Source organism: Pelodiscus sinensis, chromosome 9 (genome assembly GCF_052426305.1).
Source record: "Pelodiscus sinensis isolate ZL-2025 chromosome 9, ASM5242630v1, whole genome shotgun sequence".
Classification (NCBI taxonomy): Eukaryota; Metazoa; Chordata; order Testudines; family Trionychidae; genus Pelodiscus; species Pelodiscus sinensis.
The window spans coordinates 4009623-4028390 of NC_143060.1; the positions used below are offsets into that span (position 1 = coordinate 4009623).

At 44.7% G+C, this 18768-nt stretch overlaps 1 protein-coding gene across 4 annotated transcripts in view; it reads right to left on the reverse strand.

Annotated features, from left to right (window-relative positions):
- Positions 1 to 3986: 3986 nt before the first annotated feature.
- Positions 3987 to 18768, reverse strand: part of GPBP1L1 (GC-rich promoter binding protein 1 like 1) — a 46519-nt gene continuing 31737 nt past the window's right edge. For 3 of the 4 annotated variants that reach the window (XM_075935885.2, XM_075935884.2, XM_075935886.2), the window contains exons 8-12: positions 12937 to 13077; positions 6918 to 7076; positions 5615 to 5739; positions 5067 to 5169; positions 3987 to 4877 (exon numbers count right to left, since the gene is read on the reverse strand). In XM_075935885.2, coding sequence (XP_075792000.1) covers positions 4731 to 4877; positions 5067 to 5169; positions 5615 to 5739; positions 6918 to 7076; positions 12937 to 13077 — 675 coding nt within the window. In that variant the 3' untranslated portion in view covers positions 3987 to 4730. The remainder of the gene's footprint in view (positions 4878 to 5066; positions 5170 to 5614; positions 5740 to 6917; positions 7077 to 12936; positions 13078 to 18768) is intronic. The other variant, XM_075935887.2, reaches the window with a different exon arrangement.

Genomic DNA, 18768 nt, shown 5'->3' on the forward strand with positions numbered 1-18768 from the left:
TTGGCCTCAGGTGCCTGCTTGCCTCGATTACACAGCAACAGTCTCTGGGCAGTTGATTGAGGAAACAGAAAAGCATTCACCCGGCTCCCAGGACGTCTGTCCTCCACCCGACTACTGTAGGCAGCTGCCCTGGGTCTGTCAACAGGGAAAAGCGCCTGGCCTTGCTGCTCCACTTGTCCCTCCCTAGAAGTAACTGCTATTGGTAACAAATCTATTCAGTGCCCTGCAATGCCTCTGGAGCAAGCTACTTCAGTCTGCAAAGTCTGAGATCAGTACTAGGCGCTCTGCAGAACGGTGAGCCTTTGACTCAATCAGAAGGGGACTTGTTTAGCCTGCAAACCTGCCCGGCTGGATGGAGTTGATTTGAAGTCAGCTCACTCATTCCTCTGCAATGCTCCAAGTATCCCATCTTATTCGGTTCAGACTCTAAGCTCTGAGATCATCTTTAGGGCCCATGCCTTTCCTTGGAACAAAATGGTTATTCACCTAAGAAGCCAATGGCACCAGTGAAAATCCCAGCAGTCTTTTCTCTAGTGGTTGGAATTCTTACTAACCTGCTACCCTTGTAGCCCCTGGCAAGCATAGAGCCTGGGGTCTGGTTAAGAAGCTTCTTCCAGTGCTCATCCCCCTCTCCCCAAGCCTCAATGTTACTAAGGCTAGAATGTCCATTATTCTACTTAGCCAGCTATTTTCTAGCTCCCCCTCACCTCTCACCCTCTACAGATAGAATAGAGATAGAGATGGAGCCCTGTTAGTCTAGCTGACAAAAAACAGGACTAACAAGTTGGTTTATTAGGTGATGAGCTTTCGTGGGCCAGACCCACTTCCCTATTTTCTTCCACTATTTGATCTGAGGAAGTGGGTCTGGCCCACAAAAGCTAATCACCTAATAAACCATCTTGTTAGTCCTGTTTTTTGTTTCCTCTACAAATACTACTGGCCCTGCTATAAGCTATTGTGTAACCACCCCCAGCTGGATTTGAACTTGGGACCTGGGGACCTTAGTGTAGGAGCCTCCGTAACTTGAGCTATAAAGCCAGCTGGCTCTCAGCTGAGGCTGTAGCACCCACTTGTTCATATCCCTTGCTATCCATGGTCTGAGTGCCCCTCCACAGGACAGTAACGCACACTAGGGCTACGTCTACACTGGCATGATTTTGCGGAAGAGTTCTTGTGCAAAAACTCTTCCAGAAGAGAGCATCTACACTGGCACGTGCTTTTGCACAAGAGCATCCATGCCAGCGTAGACACTCTTGTGCAAGAAAAGCTCTGATGGCCATTTTAACCATAGGGCTTTCTTGCACAAGAAATTCATGTTGACTGTCTACACTGGCCTCTTGCGCAAGAGGGCTCATTCCTGAGTGGGAGCATCATAGCACAAGAAGCCCTGATTTCACACATTAGAACGTCCATGTTCTTATGCAAGAACTCAGGGCCAGTGTAGACAGGCAGCCACTTTTGCGCAAGATCGCGCCAATGGAGACACAGCCAAGGTGTGGGGGTTACAATTGCAATATTTTTCCTTCATGGTGCAGCATTGATGGAAATTATTCAGGATGTCAGAGGAGCAGCTGTTGTGAGTGGGTAAAATGAAGTCAGTAAAAAACAGACCAGTAGCTATTCCTTACTGTACCCTCTTTCCAAGGCCTTGTCTACAGGATGGAATTACACCAGCTTCAATTGATTTAAAACATTGTTACATCACTGCAAATGTGTTGCTGCTTAGCATAAAGCAGTTTCCTTATAGACTTAACTAAGCCTGCTGTAAATCCAAATAAGACCCGCCCCCATCTGTCACATCAGTTTAACAAAGTGGGATACAAAAATCTCTATTAAAAAAAGTTTTACCTGTGGGACAAGAATGAGGAGATTACATCACTGTGTCCCACCTGCCTTCTCCTCTCCTCCCGCCCCCAGCTTGAGCCCGACCTGGCTGCTTCCCCTCGCCACCTGGAATTGCTATTTTAAACCAGTCTCCGACACCCCTTTCTCCACCCCACATGGCCTTCAGTGCCAAGAAACGCGGCACAGTAGCCAGCAGAGCCCACATGGCAGCCGAGATAGCGCCTGTCCCTGAGCACTGGCCCCTGAGCTAGGAGCGGGACTCCCAGCTGGGCTTATGTGCATTTACCGCAGCTTCCAGAGCACCCCGAGCTGCCTGGGGGAGCTGCCACACTGACCTGTTTGCTCCTTCCCTTTGGCTCCCTGGACTAGCAGTCGGCCCTGGACTCTACAGGCAGACCTAGGGCCGTGAGTGGTGCGGTGCGGGGCGGGGGGGGGGGGGGGGGAGATCAGACTGTGGCTCCTGCGCTGCTGCTTTGCCCACCTCAGCAGGTTGCAATGCCCTGGAGCCATCACATGCACACAGCACTACCTGCACCTTGCTGTGCCGGGCAGGCACCCCTCTGTTTCACTGGCCCCCAGGGTAGCGCAGGCCTGAGGCCTAGCTAACAGACAAAACAAGGCTAACAAAGCAAAGCTATGCTGTGAGCATGAGGCAGGCCCCTGTTCACAAAATTTGGCACAGAGCGCAAAATACTAATGGGTAATAGCCTCAGGTATAGAATAGTAATTGGTGCTAGGTACTGACTGCAGAACAACAACTGGTACTGGTCATAACTTGAGAGCACATGGTATTACCAGCTCATTAAAAAAGACCTTGGCATACACTCCCCACAGATACAGAGCCAGGTTCAGGAAAGGGTCTAAAATGACAGCATGACGGGTAGAGATGATCTAATCAAACCACAAGGTACAGGGTGATGGGTGGTATCTAACAAGCCTCAGAAGGTGGCAACCGGACACATCAGCAGTGATGTGTAATTTGTTAGTACCTGTATTGGGAGGGGGGGGGGCGAGAACAGTCTCTGGATGACCTAGGAGGCAATGGACATTTCTCACTGATTGAGTGACTCCATTGTTACAGGGTACATGTGTGTAAGGTTCAGTATAGTCTACCGACCACTATGACTACAGGCAGTCCCCGGGTTACATGGATCCGACTTATGTTGGATCCCTACTTAAGAACGGGGTGAGGGAACCCCGAACTAGCTGCGCCCCCTCCCCCCCCAGCAGACCGTCAAGACGCGCCGTGGCTGTCCTGCCGCCCGCATCCTCCGCGGTGAGAAAAGCTGCTCTATGTCTCCCTGGTCTGCTGGGGGGGCCCCCCCAGCAGACCAGGGAGATGCGGAGCAAAGCTGCAGAGGACACGGGCGGCGGGACCACGGCGCATGTGGGCGGTCCCACCGTCCGCGTCCTCCGCGGCAAGAAAAGCCGCTCTGCGTCTCCCTGGTCTGCTGGGGGGGGGGGGGGGGCGCGGCGCGCAGCTAGTGTCCCCCCCAGCAGACCAGGCTTTTCTCACCGCAGGGGACGCGGGCAGCGGGGACCAACCTAGCAGCACCCCAGCTGCTCTACCCCAGGTGTCCCCAAGTCAGCTGCTGCTGAAACTGATCAGCAGCTGATTCCAGGAAGCCCAGGGCAAAGCAGCTCTGCCTCGGGCTTCCTGTAGTCAGCCGCTGGTCAGTTTCAGCAGCGGCTGAATCAGACACACCTGGGGTAAAATATGTACCATTTCCGACTTACATACAAATTCAACTTAAGAACAAACCTACAGTCCCTATCTTGTACGTAACCCAGGGACTGCCTGTACTTCATTTAACAATAAATCTGGCTGTGCGTCTTCGATCCTTATGCAATGTGGTCTTTGGGGGCTCTCTCAGGTCTGCTGTGGAGATTGAGTGCCCAAGTCGACATGGCCCACATCACTAAGCACACACGCAAGCAGTCTTCTGGTTATCATCAGTGATGGAGCCAGGGACCTGTCCAGACATCTTGGCAGTAAATCCTGACCCCTCCTGACTAACTGCAGGAATAAATGGCAGGGGGAAGGGAAAAAGTATTTATTCCCAGGTGTTATTCAAACCCCATAGTTCCATATTCTTTTGAGGAAAGTTTTCATTCCATAAGAAAGACAATTAGAATTGGCAAACTGATGCAAAATATTTATTCCAAGTTAGTTATTTTTGATGCAGTAGTTTTTCCCCCTCATACAGACTCAATGTGATAGTCACTTTTTTAAATCTGTAAATAATGTTATCAAAATAATCTTAATCTTTGAAATCTCACAAAAAATTTATATTTTACAATCCACCCTGAATATCAAGGCTGCAAGAAGAACACAAACAATTCCTATGTCCAAATATTTTACAGCTGTACCCATAAAAGAAAACCACAAACGCCTGGGTTAAGTGATGAAGCTCCCCGAGCCAGAAAAAAAAATTGATGTTATTTGCATTAATTTAACACAATTAGAACTTCAATATCCATTTTGTCATTGACAATGATTGTTTTAGCACATTGTTACCACGCAACATTATGTAATGCAGGCGGCATTATTAGAAGCTTGTTGCAAAGATCAGTCACCTGTATCCTGTTTACAAGACTGAATTTGTGCATTGCCTGACGAGGGATTTTCGTCACAAATTCGCGAGCTGCACAAACTTCTATTAAGCAGAAGGGCAAAACCAAAAGAAAAAGCTAAACAAGCCAATTTCTCTCTTCTTTGGGATACAATTATTTCCCTTGTGCATGAAGTATTCAACAACAAAAGAAAAACTGAACAGACTGGAGACAGAATAAACTCTGTTTAGTTTATACAACCCCAAACACATGTGGAACTATGAACTGAGTTTATTGGGTTGGTTTCATTTTTAAATGTTTTGTGCCCACTTTCAGGCATCATCATCTGATGTTTCACTGCTACTAGTTTCTGTGTCCGAGTCCTCAAACTCTGTCTTAAAAGTGCTTCTCCACTGGGAAAACAGGCTGGAGCTGCGGCTATGAAGAAATCCATTCTTCCCAAATCCATTTTTTCTTAGCTACAAACAAGAAAAACAGATTAGAAATGGTGGCGAGAAAGTCAGAGAACAGTGTACAATTACTTCAAATCGATACACAAGTTCTAGTCAGTGCTTTGCAACTCAGAACAATCTAAACATGATATGCTGTGGAACCTGAGTGATAGGTGGGGAAGGATAGCTACCACCACTGTAAGAGCTGTAACATACCTGCTCTGACTTAACTTGGAACTCTTTGAGCTCATCCTCAGTGAGGGGAAGGTAGTTCTCATCATTTTCAGGATACTCCTGCCATCCCATTGCTTTCAATAACCTGATTCAGGAAAAAAGGGATTAAAAGGAGTCAAAAAGGCAAATGGAGAAGTCAGATTTAACCCAGTGCATGATAAGTTAAGATATTTTCTACTTCCCTCCAGGAAGAGTTGTATAGTTCTAGAAAACACTGTAAAATAATAATACTTTGCATTTAGATATTGCTTTTCAAACCTCAAATCTTCAAGATGCCTGTGATTTCAGAAAATACTAGTATTTTCCTTTCTGCTACACCTTCTATCAGCCCAGAAATCATAAAAAAACCCTTCACCCCTGCAGCTCAGAATATGCATGACTACTGCTTTCTGGAGAAGAGAATTTTCTTCTAAGCAGCTGCCCTTTCCTCACACAATGTGATAATATGATTCATATGATAATATGATCCAGTCCTATGATTCTATGAGACATCCCCACCCTCATTAGTCCACGTTCAGCTCTCTCCTCACCTGTGTTCTGCTTCCAGTGAATGAGATAGGTTCTCCCCCTCCTCCATCAAAGGGAGAGAAAGGCCATTCTGATGGCAATTCTCTTCCCAGTTTTCCTTTGGTTCTGGTGTGCTGCTGCCTTCCATCTAAAGGAAAAAACCTAAGTCGAGTCACATCCCCGAGACAGTGATTGCTTCATACACAGAGCACAGTTAAAGTCTTGAAAACTAGTGTTCCTGGTGGATGACTTGAGAGAATAAAACTCCTCCCTCGAGTCAATGTTGCAGAGTAATAGTCACCACCAGACATTGGTGAGGGGGTATATGCAAAGTGAGTTTGGTGGGCTCTAGTTTATTTTTAAGGACAAAAGTCCACATCACAATACCACCATTCTGGATTCAAAGACACCTAAGACTGTATGAGCCATGGAGACGGACCTCTGGCCATAGAGATGTCCTTCTACACCAGAAGAAACACTGGTAGAGCAAGGCACCTGCCTTCGTTTGTGCAGGGCCTGTTCAATTTGCCAAATTTGTCATGCTTGCACTTCTCCCAGGACTAAATTTAAATTAATCCCTCTGGGACCAGTGTCTGTCTTATCAAAGTGCAGTTCGTTAAACTGAATGTAAATGCAAGAAGTGTTTTAACTATGCTATGAGAGCTAAGTTACATACATGGGAGATTTCAGTCCTGCAGTGATATTTAAAGAGTAAGCATTCTGATGAAATATTGTTCCTTCCTGTTCTTTAGAAAGCCCTCCTAAAATCCTGCCAATTCTTACCAAGCCTTGCCCTTTTCCCTTTACCTGTATTTTAATTTTCCTTCTGTATTTCTTTAGGTTATGGTTTTTCTTTGTATGTCTGATGTCATATCAATAGAGAGAGTGCACAGAATGAAACAAACTAACACTCGTTAATTACACCTGCAGAATATCTAGCAAAGACAACATGAAAGCTCAGAATTGTTTGTGTTTAGGTCCTACAATAACAGTTACTTCCCTAATCCCATTCTGGAGAGGAGTTTTTCCTAGGGAAAACTCCTCTCCAGAATGGGATTAGGGAAGTAACTGTTATTGTAGGACCTAAACACAAACAATTCTGAGCTCTCATGTTGTCTCTGCTAGATATTCTGCAGGTGTAATTAATGAGCGCTAGTTTGCATGTCTGCTTACTCTTTAAATATCACTGCAGGAGCTACACCTGGAGCAGGATAGCGAGTATCCCCTTTATCAACTAACCGACTATTCAATTAGTTGATTTAATCAAAATTTAACACCCCTAATAATACACAATTCCCAGGAAAGAAAAGCAGGCAGTCCTCTTACATCCTCCAACTTGTCACATTCTCTGTTCTCTGTGATCTCTCCATTCCTATCATCTTTCAGCGCCTTCAGGAATTCACTTTTCTTATCGGCGGTGCGACGCATCAGCTTAGTCAGGCGTGAAGAACTGATCTCAATGGGAGGGGTGGTGCTGGAAGGACTCTGGAGAAGAAAGGAGGAACATATTAGTGAACTTACCTAAAGAAGAAAAGCTGCGTCTCAGCCCTGTTCAAGGCTTGCATCCACACTTTTTAGTACTTGATCTCCTGAGCTGACTGGCAATTTCCTATGCATACTTATTTCCACCAACGTTCTTGGCTGCACTGTTCAAATCCACTTGCTTTCTCTTCACCAAGCTGGAAAGAATGTCTCCAACCCATTGTTGCTGCAACTGTTTCTTCGTCTCCATTAATTTAGGCAGTCATGAATTTAACATGCTTGTCCTATTCCTCACATGCTAGGATTCCTGGTAACATGAGCTACTCAGAGGCTCCCTGCTGGGTTAATTTCATCTCTGCTCTTTAAATCATCCAGGAATACTCTGCTGATTCCTGCTTATTAACAAAATCTCACCCCCCCCAACTCTTGTTCTCCATGCCAAATAAAATGTCTATCCAATTCAGTTAGACAAAACTGATTGCCTATGGTCTTCAGTAATAATTACAACATGGCATCTAGCTTTCAATGTACTGGTCTCATTTTTATAGGTGGGATTTACAATCAAAATAAACTGGGGTTTTAGTCCTCCTGACTTCCCTTCTGCCCTAAGTATTTATCTGTGGCATTTGTGACTCTTGGTCTTTGCAGAAGACAGAAATACTACTCATTAGTCTTGCCCAGAGGTGGGTAATAATTTGTGACAGAGGGCCCACTCCTAAGAATTTGGTACGTGGTTGAGGGCGACACGCTTTCATATTAATGGAGGAGGTGCGGGGTCTGGGATGGAGGTTGGGTGCAGAAGGGAGGTTGGGTGCAGGAGGCAGTTGTGACCTGGGGCACTGGACTGGGATGCAGGAGGTTGGACTGTGACCTAGGACAGGGAATTGGGTTGTGAGCTAGGGCAGGAGGAGATTGATCTGGGACTGGGGTGCCAGATCTGGGAGGTGATATGGATACAGAAGGGGGACAGAGGATTTGGGCATGTGGAGTAGGGGGCAGCGGGTTGGGGAAAGGAAGGACTGGGGTGCCAGATCTGGGAGGTGATATGGATACAGAAGGGGGACAGAGGATTTGGGCATGTGGAGTAGGGGGCAGCGGGTTGGGGAAAGGAAGGACTGGGGTGCTAGAGGCAGGCTCTGGCCAGGAGACTTACCAGCCAGCAGCCATTCCCAAATCAGCCTCCCTGCCTGACCCACCCCTGCACAGGCTGCAGCCATGTGCTCTGGAGGCCCTCCTTAGTGCTTTGTGGCTGGCTGTTTTTGTAACAGGCAGCACGCACTGGCCAGTTTCTGGCCAGAAACCGGGCAATGGGATTGTGCTAGGGATGGGAGCAGCTCCTAAAGCTTTCCCCCCTCCTCTCTGCACTCTCAGTTTTTAAAGAAAAACTGACTTGCAGCCAGATCCGGTGGCTAGGCGGGCCACATCGGGCCCATGGGCCATATTTTGCTCAGGCCAGGTCTTAACCCTTCACTGAAAGGAGAGGTCACGACACTAATTTGGAATCACATAAAACAATCCTTTTCTTCCTTTCAAAGTTTATAGAAAGCAAGTAAAAAAAATATCAAAGCTTGTAAAAGAACAAACAAGTGGATATTCAAATAGTTCCTCATTGCAAGAACCATTTCAGATTTTATTCTTGGAGCTGAAGTGTTGTCTGCAGGTACAATCCTTAGGATGCCAAAGAAAATTTACTTTGCAAAGTATGCTTATGGTATAGCATACAATCCCTATGAGCAGAAAAAGAGGCAAAGAAAAGGGATCTCGAAACATTCAGCTGCTTGGAGTCCTTATTCTTACATGACACGTAATGCTAACCTCTCCTGAAGTGTGCACTATGAACACTACCATTTGCCAGGTTATTTCAGACATCAAGTACAGCTCTGGGAAGACCAAGTCTGTGACTGTGAAACTTCCGTAGCCAACATGAGTGACTATCAGGATAAAAGAAATAACAGTAGTATTTCAAACTGCAGCATGATCATTAGTTTGACTGTACAAGTGACAAAGTAACTGACTGAACAGAAGAGACAGGGCAGGCTGGATATGGCTGACAGAGGGTGGATTACTTGATTCCCTGTTCTGTTCATTCCTGCTGGGGCATCTGGCATTGGCCACTGTCAGAAGACAGGATGCTGGGCTAGATGGGCTTTTGGTCTGACAGCTGTGGCTGTTCTTATGTTCCTACGGACTGAAAGTTGACATTTCTAGTAGCCTGGAATACCCATTTAACAAGATGGCCAATAAAACACTCTTGAGTTTCATGCTAGAGCAGCCCCTTTCAAAGACACTTACACAGAAATGGTAAGCTATCAAGAGATGATATTTACAAATTTTAAGGCATAAGAAAGATAGCTACAAGTGACAAATTCCCCATTTTACTTTAATTACACAAAGCTTTCAACAGATACATAATAAAACACAAGTGAGTGCACAAGGCTTATTGATTTATTTTACAACCAACCCCCACGTTGTTGTTCTTAGGCAGAAAGAAAAAAGAACCTGTAGCAGTCTCAACCTCCACGGAGCTCTTGTATGAGGGAGCTAGGCATGATAACAATGACACGTTCAGTTTCAGTACTTGCCGATAAGATTGTAAAATTTTCTCTCAGGGAAAAAACCAGTGGAAGAGCCATCCCTTAGGCTTTTATAAAGGAGACTACATAGAGTACTAAAAGTACACTTGTAGGGAAGAATCTTACAGGAATCCTCAGGGAGATCTAGGAGGACTTCTAATTCCCAGTACTTTATAGTCATGTCGGGGCTCTACTTGCCATTATACAGTCAGAACGAGGGAGTGCTTACATTACTTTTCCCAGCTCAGGGGCAGAGTCCTGGGTTCCAGTCCTGGGTTTAGACCAATTCTCAAACAATTAACTTTTTCATAAGCAAGTGAAAAACCTCTAGCCGTTAAAGCTGCAAATGCTCATCTGTAGCTTAAAAGAATTTAAATAATTTCCAGTTTAAGTGGCATTAGCTCCTGACATTATGGGAACACAGGACAGAACAACTTTCAGATTAGCTTTATTAATTTACTAACTACTCAGATAAGGCTGACGGAAGTTCAACAGAGTGGAACCAAATATACTTGGTCTCCGCAGAAAGACTGAATTACAGGCTCTCTCCTAAGTTTCAAGTTAAATCGTATGTCTTTGCTGACCAAAGATAGTGCAAGTACTGCTTAGGACAACACATTACCAAGCTATACATAGTACTTATTGTACTGGATAACAAGTGCATTTAAATTTGTTTTGGTATTACTTACCTGAAGGTGGAAGCTTAATCTGAATTATGTATTTATGTTCCAGTAGTGCCCAAAGTGTACTAGGTGTTGTACAGACATAAGGGAAAACAAAGCCCCTACCCCAATGGGCTTACAATCTAAAACAACAAAGACGCAGGATGAGGGGAAAGAATACAACATAAAAGCAAAGTTGTCAAGAAGATGACTGCCAATTGTGTTATTCCCCAGGATTTAAATGAGAACTACTCATTTATATACCATTATTGCCCCTCACAATCAAAAGAATACCCCATTATCTTACACTCAAAGCACAGAGCACGGATAGTCAATAGGTGGTCCACAGGTCAAATATGGACCACCCAACACTTTTGAATATGCTGCCTAATCTTTTTATTTACTTACTACCATCGTTGTTATTGTGGTGTGAAAAACTGGATCTTGACCAAGAAATATGGACCTTGACTAAAAAATAACTGATTATACCAGACACAGGAGCTCAAAAATGGTGTAAGTTCATAACAGTAATATCTATACATCATCTTCAAGATCCACAAAGATGACCAAACTTTTCCAGGAATACGTCTTACCTCAATAAAAAAGGGTTAAGATACACAGCAACCTCCTATGCAAAAGATTCTCAGTTTTGTTTTTAGCAACATTTCTGCCAAATGTGCAGACAGCATTTACCTCTGGCTGAGTAAACACACCACCATTGTTTATTAAAACGATAGTGTCAAGACAGGACATGTCTAATTTCTCCCCCCTTACCAGTATTGCTAACACCATTCCAGATTATTTAAACTGATGAAAAATGTAAAGATATAGAAAATCATGGCCAAGCAGTGATTAGCAATTGAGAGTGCTGGTGCACAACTTAACACCTTAAAGAGAGCAGATTTTGAGGAACAGGAACTTGGCAGTCTAATGATCAAGCTCCTTTTAGGTATCAGACTACCCAAACATGGAGGGACTTCTTCATTTCTTAAAATCTTGTGTATAATTTATATTGTACCCTTTGGTACCGGACTCAGTTTGAACACAATTTGTTTTTCTGGTTTTTACACTAACTCAATGTCATTGTGTTGTGTTTCCCAATGGTGCAGGGGAAGATTTAATATAAAATTGTCTTAAAATTCACCGAAATGCCTTTATTAAGGTCTGCAAGCTAGCTTTAACCCAAACCTAGCATTTTGGAGGTAACTACTCAGAAGAGTCCTTTTTAGAGTCACATCATCTATACAAATAAAGGGCAGAAGATTCTACCATGACTAGATGTCCAAAACGCTAGTAAATTTCAAGTCTAAAGAATTTTTCAAATACTCCAAAAACTATAAAAACAACCTTGTTAGATGAACCGTGGGGCATATGTTCTCCATCATCAACAATCACAAACAAATGGCCGAAGAGGAACAATACACACATCTGTATCTCTCAAACCTTATGAATTGTTCCCAAACCTCACCACATGCGCTGCTAGGAAAGCGTTGTGAGCTAGAAGAGCAAGAACACAAGACAACCAGGCACCCTATTTTAAAGAGTGGCATGGAATTCAGGTAATCTGCCCCAGATGGTGTAAACTCTGGTGTGCACTCGAATGCCATGCACTAATCAAGCATGTCTCCACAAGCATGGAGGAGGGAGCAGAGAGGGAGGTGCCTCCTGATCTGCCTCCTCTTGCTGTGCCTCAGCCATTGCTGCTGCCAGAGCTGAGCCACCGTGAACAGCCGGTTTGAGCTCCAGCAGGCACCGTGGCCCAGCAGCCAGTGAGTTGTGGACAAGGCATCTGGGAACTGCTGAACTAGGCCATTCCTAACAGGCAATTTTGTCTAATTTGCTCTTACCTCCAATGACATTGCTCTAAGAGTCCCCCATTTTAAACTCTCCAGAAACGTATGCCTATAGGCAGGGCTCGCTGAACCGTGGCGAGCCCCGCCCACCGGCCGCGCTGTCCGGCAATCTGCGCATACACAATCGTTCTGCGCATGCGCAGATTGCCCGAACCCGGCTCTTCCAGGTTGCAATCTACTTGCCACGGGCGAGTAGATTGTATTATTTGTCAAGCCCTGCCTATAGGGAACTTCTAGCGTGTGCCAGCAGGGTCCACATGACCTAGTGAGTGTGTGACACTAGAATTTGCATTTCCCACCCCTCAAATATGGACTTAAGCCATTGTGCTCAACACTCTAGCCAGTAGCCACATGTAGCTATTTGGCCGGTTGAGTGTGGCTACAGCGGTAGTCACTACAGTGGCTACTATTTCAGAACTGGTTAGGACAACACGGAACTAAAGCTTATCGTTCGGACGTTGTTTCTATACTCAGTTCCCATAGTGCTATTAAAATGGCAAAGCAACCATACCTTGTACGCTAGCGGTGAAATCACAGCACATCTGGCCCAAACCTGCTGGCAGCACACTTCATGTTAAGGAAGCCAGACTTCCAAGAGCATTCCCATTCATGTACTAGGGGACTTAGCTCAAAACGCAAAGACAATACAAGTGATTGAGTACTCTTCAAGTGTTCAGAGCTGTATAATACGAATAGAAAAGCTCTCATGGTATGTAAACTATAAAGCAACATTGGCTGGAAAAGGTCCGATCCTATTCCCAACCCAACCCCTTACCTCTTTGGGAGAGGTGAGAACTGAGCCACTCGCCAGTACCGCTGGTTTGGTTACAGACACCGGACTGGTAAAGGCAGAGTCACGGCTGGAGGAAAGTGAGCCAGGTTTATGTTCACTTCTGTTAGCTTTCCACGGACTTGGCTATATTGAAGAGAACACAACACACTAGGACATAATGGTATGGCACAAGAATGGACTGTTTGCAAGCAATAAAAATAATAAAGCAACAAATTGACTTAACGAGATGGGAACACTCCAAGTGGTCTCAAATCCCTCTCCAATCTTAATGCCCATTTCAGTTCCGTTTAACCACTCAACCCACAACAATGTCTAGCAGCTTCACAGCTATCACCTTCACCCCAGCAAAGGACTGTCTGGAACTACTATGAACAATTACACATGCCTTCATAGTTGGAGGAATCACCATTGAGAGATGCAAAGTATCCCACAACTGCTCCCAGCACAGTAAGTGAGAGGCCTTAATACAATTCAAATGTCTTACTCAGTGCTAAATACCACCACCAAATATCTCAACAGGAGCTTCCTCTGGCCAAAGGGAAAAAGCTCTAAGCCATGAACAGAAGACAGGAACTCCCCAAGGCTCCAAGAAAGATTCTCCTAATGTCTATGGAAAGGTAGAGGAACAAAAACCATTTTATTGTACCCTGCAATTTAATAGGATACAGAAGTCCACAGATGTACTAAAACTCCAGACATGAAGCCCCAAAATGTATCCAACGAGAAGCCAGATTACTGAAGTAAAGCAGCACATAAAGCAGCACATTTTCTAAGACAACTCACTCATAAGAAAATAGGAACAGCCATGCTATGTCAGACCAAGCGTCCATCTACCTAATATCTGGTCTTTCCATAGTGGCCAGTGTCAGGTGATCCAGAAGAAATGAACAGAACATGGAATCACCAAGTGATTTCCAGCTTCTGGCAAACCGAGGCTAAGGACACCACCCCTGCCCATCCCGGTTAGGGATGTTCAAGTGTAAACGACTAATAATTTAACCAGTAAGTGGATGTCTATTGGTTAATGGTATCTGTTGCACTTGGCAAAGCTGCATCCCCAGGAGCCAGGGGTTGGTGGCCTGGCTCTCAGAGAGACTTTGCTGTGGATACTGCAGTATAAAGCTATGCTTAAATTTATACTGCAGAGCCCGCAGTGCAGGTAACTGCAGCCACTGAGATTTTCAGTAATTACAGTTACCTTGTTACATGAGTTCTAACATCCCTAATCCTGGTAAACAGTCACAGATGGACAACCTATCTATCCTCCATGAACCTTTTAGAACCTTGTTTTTTAGTCTTGGCCTTCACAATATCCTCTGGTAAAGAGTTCCACAGGCTGACTGTGCACAGAGTGAAAAAAGTACTTCCTTTGGTTTCCCTACTCAGCATAGGGAAACTTCACTCCCCTATCAGCCTACCTCTGCATCTATTATTTGGTGGTCAAGCAATAACTGCAGCTGCAAAAAGCTGCCTCACGATAAATGTCTTCTACCTGGAAAAATATTATCTTGGACAGCTCAGCCAAGAAGGACAAACTGTGCAACAATCCCAAAAATGAGATGTATGGCACCAAGCAGCACAGGAAGAAGACAGAAGGGGAACTTTTTACGTTTTAAACCTTCACTTTAACAATTTGAATTTCTGATGCCAGTTTACTACAGATGCTAAACAAGTCATCTCATCCAGGGTGTATCTGGGATTTAAACTTAATGGGAATCTAAAAGAGATAACATACTTTGCAGAAAAAGACTGCAGAGGCCAGTTTCTCTGTATTTTCCTGTGTGTGCGCGTGCAGGTTTCTTCCTTCCTATATTTTGCTGACTTTTACCTCGCTCTCCCCACTGAAATTCTAATCCCCTTCTCCAGTCCCCACTCATGGGTCATGCTGCTGGAGGTAGATAGCCTTTGACTTTTCACTGGAAGCAGAGGGGAGAGCCACAGGAGGAGAGAATCCTGGGCTGGCACATGGATGCCCACAGCCCTACGCATTAAATATCCAGCTACATTAGCAGCAATATGAAGAGCAGGGAAGAGATTTTTCAAGGACCTACCAGTAGATTTATTTGCAATGCAGCAGTATGCTTGCAGAGAGTCAGAGGAAGCTGCATCAACCTGAGGTCCTGCACCTTTCCTCTCACACTGATGGGATTTTCTGGCTTCTGCTCCCCCATCTGATGCCTGTCCTAGTCTGATGCCTGTCTGATACCTAGTCTGATGCCTGGTCCTATCGGTTAGAAAATGGATTTATGATTTAGACTGTAAACATCCCAGGGTGGAGATTGTGCCTATATCACTGTACACGGAATTTACAGTAACATCTTGAATAGGAACCTTGGACAATGGCAGTCACCTTAAAATGCCAATTTTTGCTCAAGAACCTACAGGCACAATTATCCAGTTAGTATTGAATATGAGGAGTTTCTGTAGGGACGACTGTAAGCAGATTTATAATCATGCAGTACACTCATCCGCCATCTCTCCCCCCACCCTTGGTGAAATGGATTTCCACCTTTCACCGATTATATTTCTAATGAAGTTCCTCTCCTTAAACCCCACAAAACAAAACAAATTGCTACAGCACCCCACTGGTGTTAAGCCTGAGGCATAACACTACATGTGCGTGTTCGTGTATAAGCTGCTGGACAGCAACCACGTTTTTGTTGTGTGTTTGTACAGCACCTAGCACAATGAAACGTCCTAGTGTACACCACGATGCAGGCATTATAGCAATACAAATACTTGGAAGGCTCACTGACACTGTGGCCCATTGGTGCCAATGGGTTCATTATTGTTTAAGCAACTACTGTCTCAGGTGTTGTGAATTTGTTAGATCTAATACACCACTGTCACAGTATTTATTCATGAAGAGTAGCACAGGAAGTCTTACTAAAGTTCTGAACTTATCAATACTCACTGTAAAGTGTGTGTATAGGTACTATTTATTAAAACCTGCATCTTATGGTCTTGGTTTAACAGCTCGTCACCAGAGAATTGTATGCCTGTGATAGCAGGAGAATCTCCTGCAGCAGCTCAGCCACCATAGCTGGTGGGGGATTCCTCCACCCTCTGTCAGCTCCCAAGCCTACAGGGTGGTAGGACAACACCCCTCCCTGCTCCCAGCAACAGGGAAAACCGCAACAGTTCTTGACACCGCATGCAGTGGGGCAGGATGCTTGGCCCTCCTCCCTCCCCATTTTGTCAGATGTTTTTAGTGAGTCAGGGACAGGTCATGGCTTCCTGAAAGCTTGTTTGTTCTTATGTACAGGTCATGGACAATGGTCAGACTGGGTCAAGCCAAAGGTCCATCTAGCCCAGTATCCTGTCTTCCAACAGGGGCCAAAACCGGGTGCCCCAGAACGAATCATCAAGTGACCCCTGCGACGCCATCTATTCCCAGCTTCTGACAAGCAGAGGCTATGGACACCAGAGGCTAATAGCCACTGATGGACCTATCCTCCATAAATTTCTCACTCTTTTTTGAACCCTGTTAAAGTCCTGGTCTTCTGGCAAGTTCCACAGGTTGTCTGTGCATTGCGCGAAGAAATACTTGCTTTTGTTATAAATCTGCTACCTATTAGTTTCATTGAGTGACCCCTAGTTCTTGTGTTATGGAAGCAAGTAAATAACTAATCCTTATTTACGTTCTCCATACCGATTATGATTTTAGAGATCTCTATCATATTCCTCCCCTCACCTTAGTCTCCTCTTTTTTTTCTTGCTTTTTTTTTTTTTTTTTTAAAGTGAAAAGTCCCAGTCTTTTTTAATCTGTCCTCAGGACTTTAGTAAAAATATCCATGACTAAATCGTAGTCTCAGCAATGTCCCACATTCAAGCAGTTGTTGTCCTCATCCCTCCCTGGTCAGCTGGTGACGTAATGCAAGGTTCAACTGTCTACCTTTGCCCCATCTCAGAACAGCTGCAAGACTATCAGAGCCAACTGCAAACAATCAAAACCACTTGGAGGTAAAAAGGAACAGTGTAATAAAAGGGATCACTAAGACTGTGAATAAAGAAAAGAGTTTCAGTGCAACAGACATCTTTTTGAATGGGGTATGTTAAGTGAAAGATTGAACAGTGGTTCCTGGAAAGCCAGCCAGCTCTTCAATAAACAATTTTTTTTTTGGGAGGGGGAGGGAGGGGGAAGAGAAGGGTGACCACTCTATACTTTGTTGCATAGGAAAGGTAACTATGGAGTTTAGGCCCTAGTTTGCATTTTATGATTGTTTCATATTTTAACCATTAGTTTCCATCACACGCTCCATTCGAGTGGAATTTCTTTACTCTCATACTAAACTAAAAGGTTTATATGAATGCTCAGTGCTACATGTTAAACAGGCGCTGTGATTTAAGGTAAAACTGGTAAATAAGTACACTATTCTTTAGGGAGCAGAGAACCTGGAATTTCTGTCAATAGCCAGCATCGGGGCTGGAGTGCACACTGTTATCCTGCAAAGCAAAGACAGGACTTCTCTAACTTGGAGAGTGTTTACCCAGTGATGTTTACCAATTAACCAGAGGCTGCTCCAGCTTGACTACACCCGTGGTAACAAGGTGACTCAGTGAGGGGCACACCAAGAAACTCATCTTTTCATCATTCTGCACTGATTACTATGGCCATCCCCTCATGAGACAGGGTGCTCAGAGGCTGCTAATAATTATCCATATGGCTTCCATCAAGGAGTAGTTCAGGTGAAAGTATTTGAACTCCCTCCCAGACTCCATCACAGGGCAGATTCCCCTCCTACACTCAAACTCCCTCCCAGATCCTGCACTCCATTCCCTGTGTAACAAAAATGTATATTTTAGTGTTGGTTAGTATTGGGTATAAGACTATAAGTATGATGCATAATAATTTCATGTATAATGACTTGCTTATAAGTTCAGTATGCTTCTATCTTTCTCTCTCTCATATATGATTAGATAATGTTTACTGTAAGGCCTTGCTTCCTGTTAATTTGTAATGCTAAATTGTACCTCATGTCTGCATCACAAACTAAGTTGTCTTCTAGTAACTACTGATCTTGTCTGAAACTCTGTACAATTGTGTGGTGTGAGTGGAGGGTGTGTACGAGTCTGAAAGTCATCACAGATGCCCAGGTGATCAAGAAGTGGAAACTTTGAAGATAACGAGGAAACATGCATTGTGTCTTGAGGCTGAATTAAACTGGCAGCATTGACAACCCTGAAGACAGGCACAGACCCTCTCAAGAATGAGACAAGGCTGGGTAGCCTGATAATCCCCAAAGGATAATTCCCAAAAACCCATGGGACTCTGGGTTCAGTCCTGCAAGCCAAGTCTCTGAGGAGTCTCAGAAGAACCCTGACTCCTCACTCAGCCGGCCTGGCCTGTAAGACTGACTAGAGCCCCCACTGACTGGTAACTATGCACCATCTGCAGGACGTTCGTGTGCCTTTATAAAACATATGCCAACTGCTTCTCTACTGTATGCTCAATAAACACAGTGTGTTGCCTTTTCCCTTGAAAAAGATCCCCTGTGCTTCTTACAAGCATAACACCTGCCTGGAGCCCCCTCTGCACCCCATCCAAACCTGTCCCTCCCCACCTCCATTCATATAATAGAAAAGTACAACCTGTGACCACTTACCAACATTCTTCAAGTGGCATCCCTGCAAGAAGTACTGCTCACGAACCATCACGCACTGACAAAAGGGGTTTTTGCCATCACTCCAGGAACTCTCTCCCCCGGAGCAGTTGGTCAGTCTACCTCACCATGTCTACCCTATGGGTTAGGTTGGCATAGCTGCAGTGCTCAGGGATGTAAATTTTTCACTCCCCTGAGCAATGTAGTTATG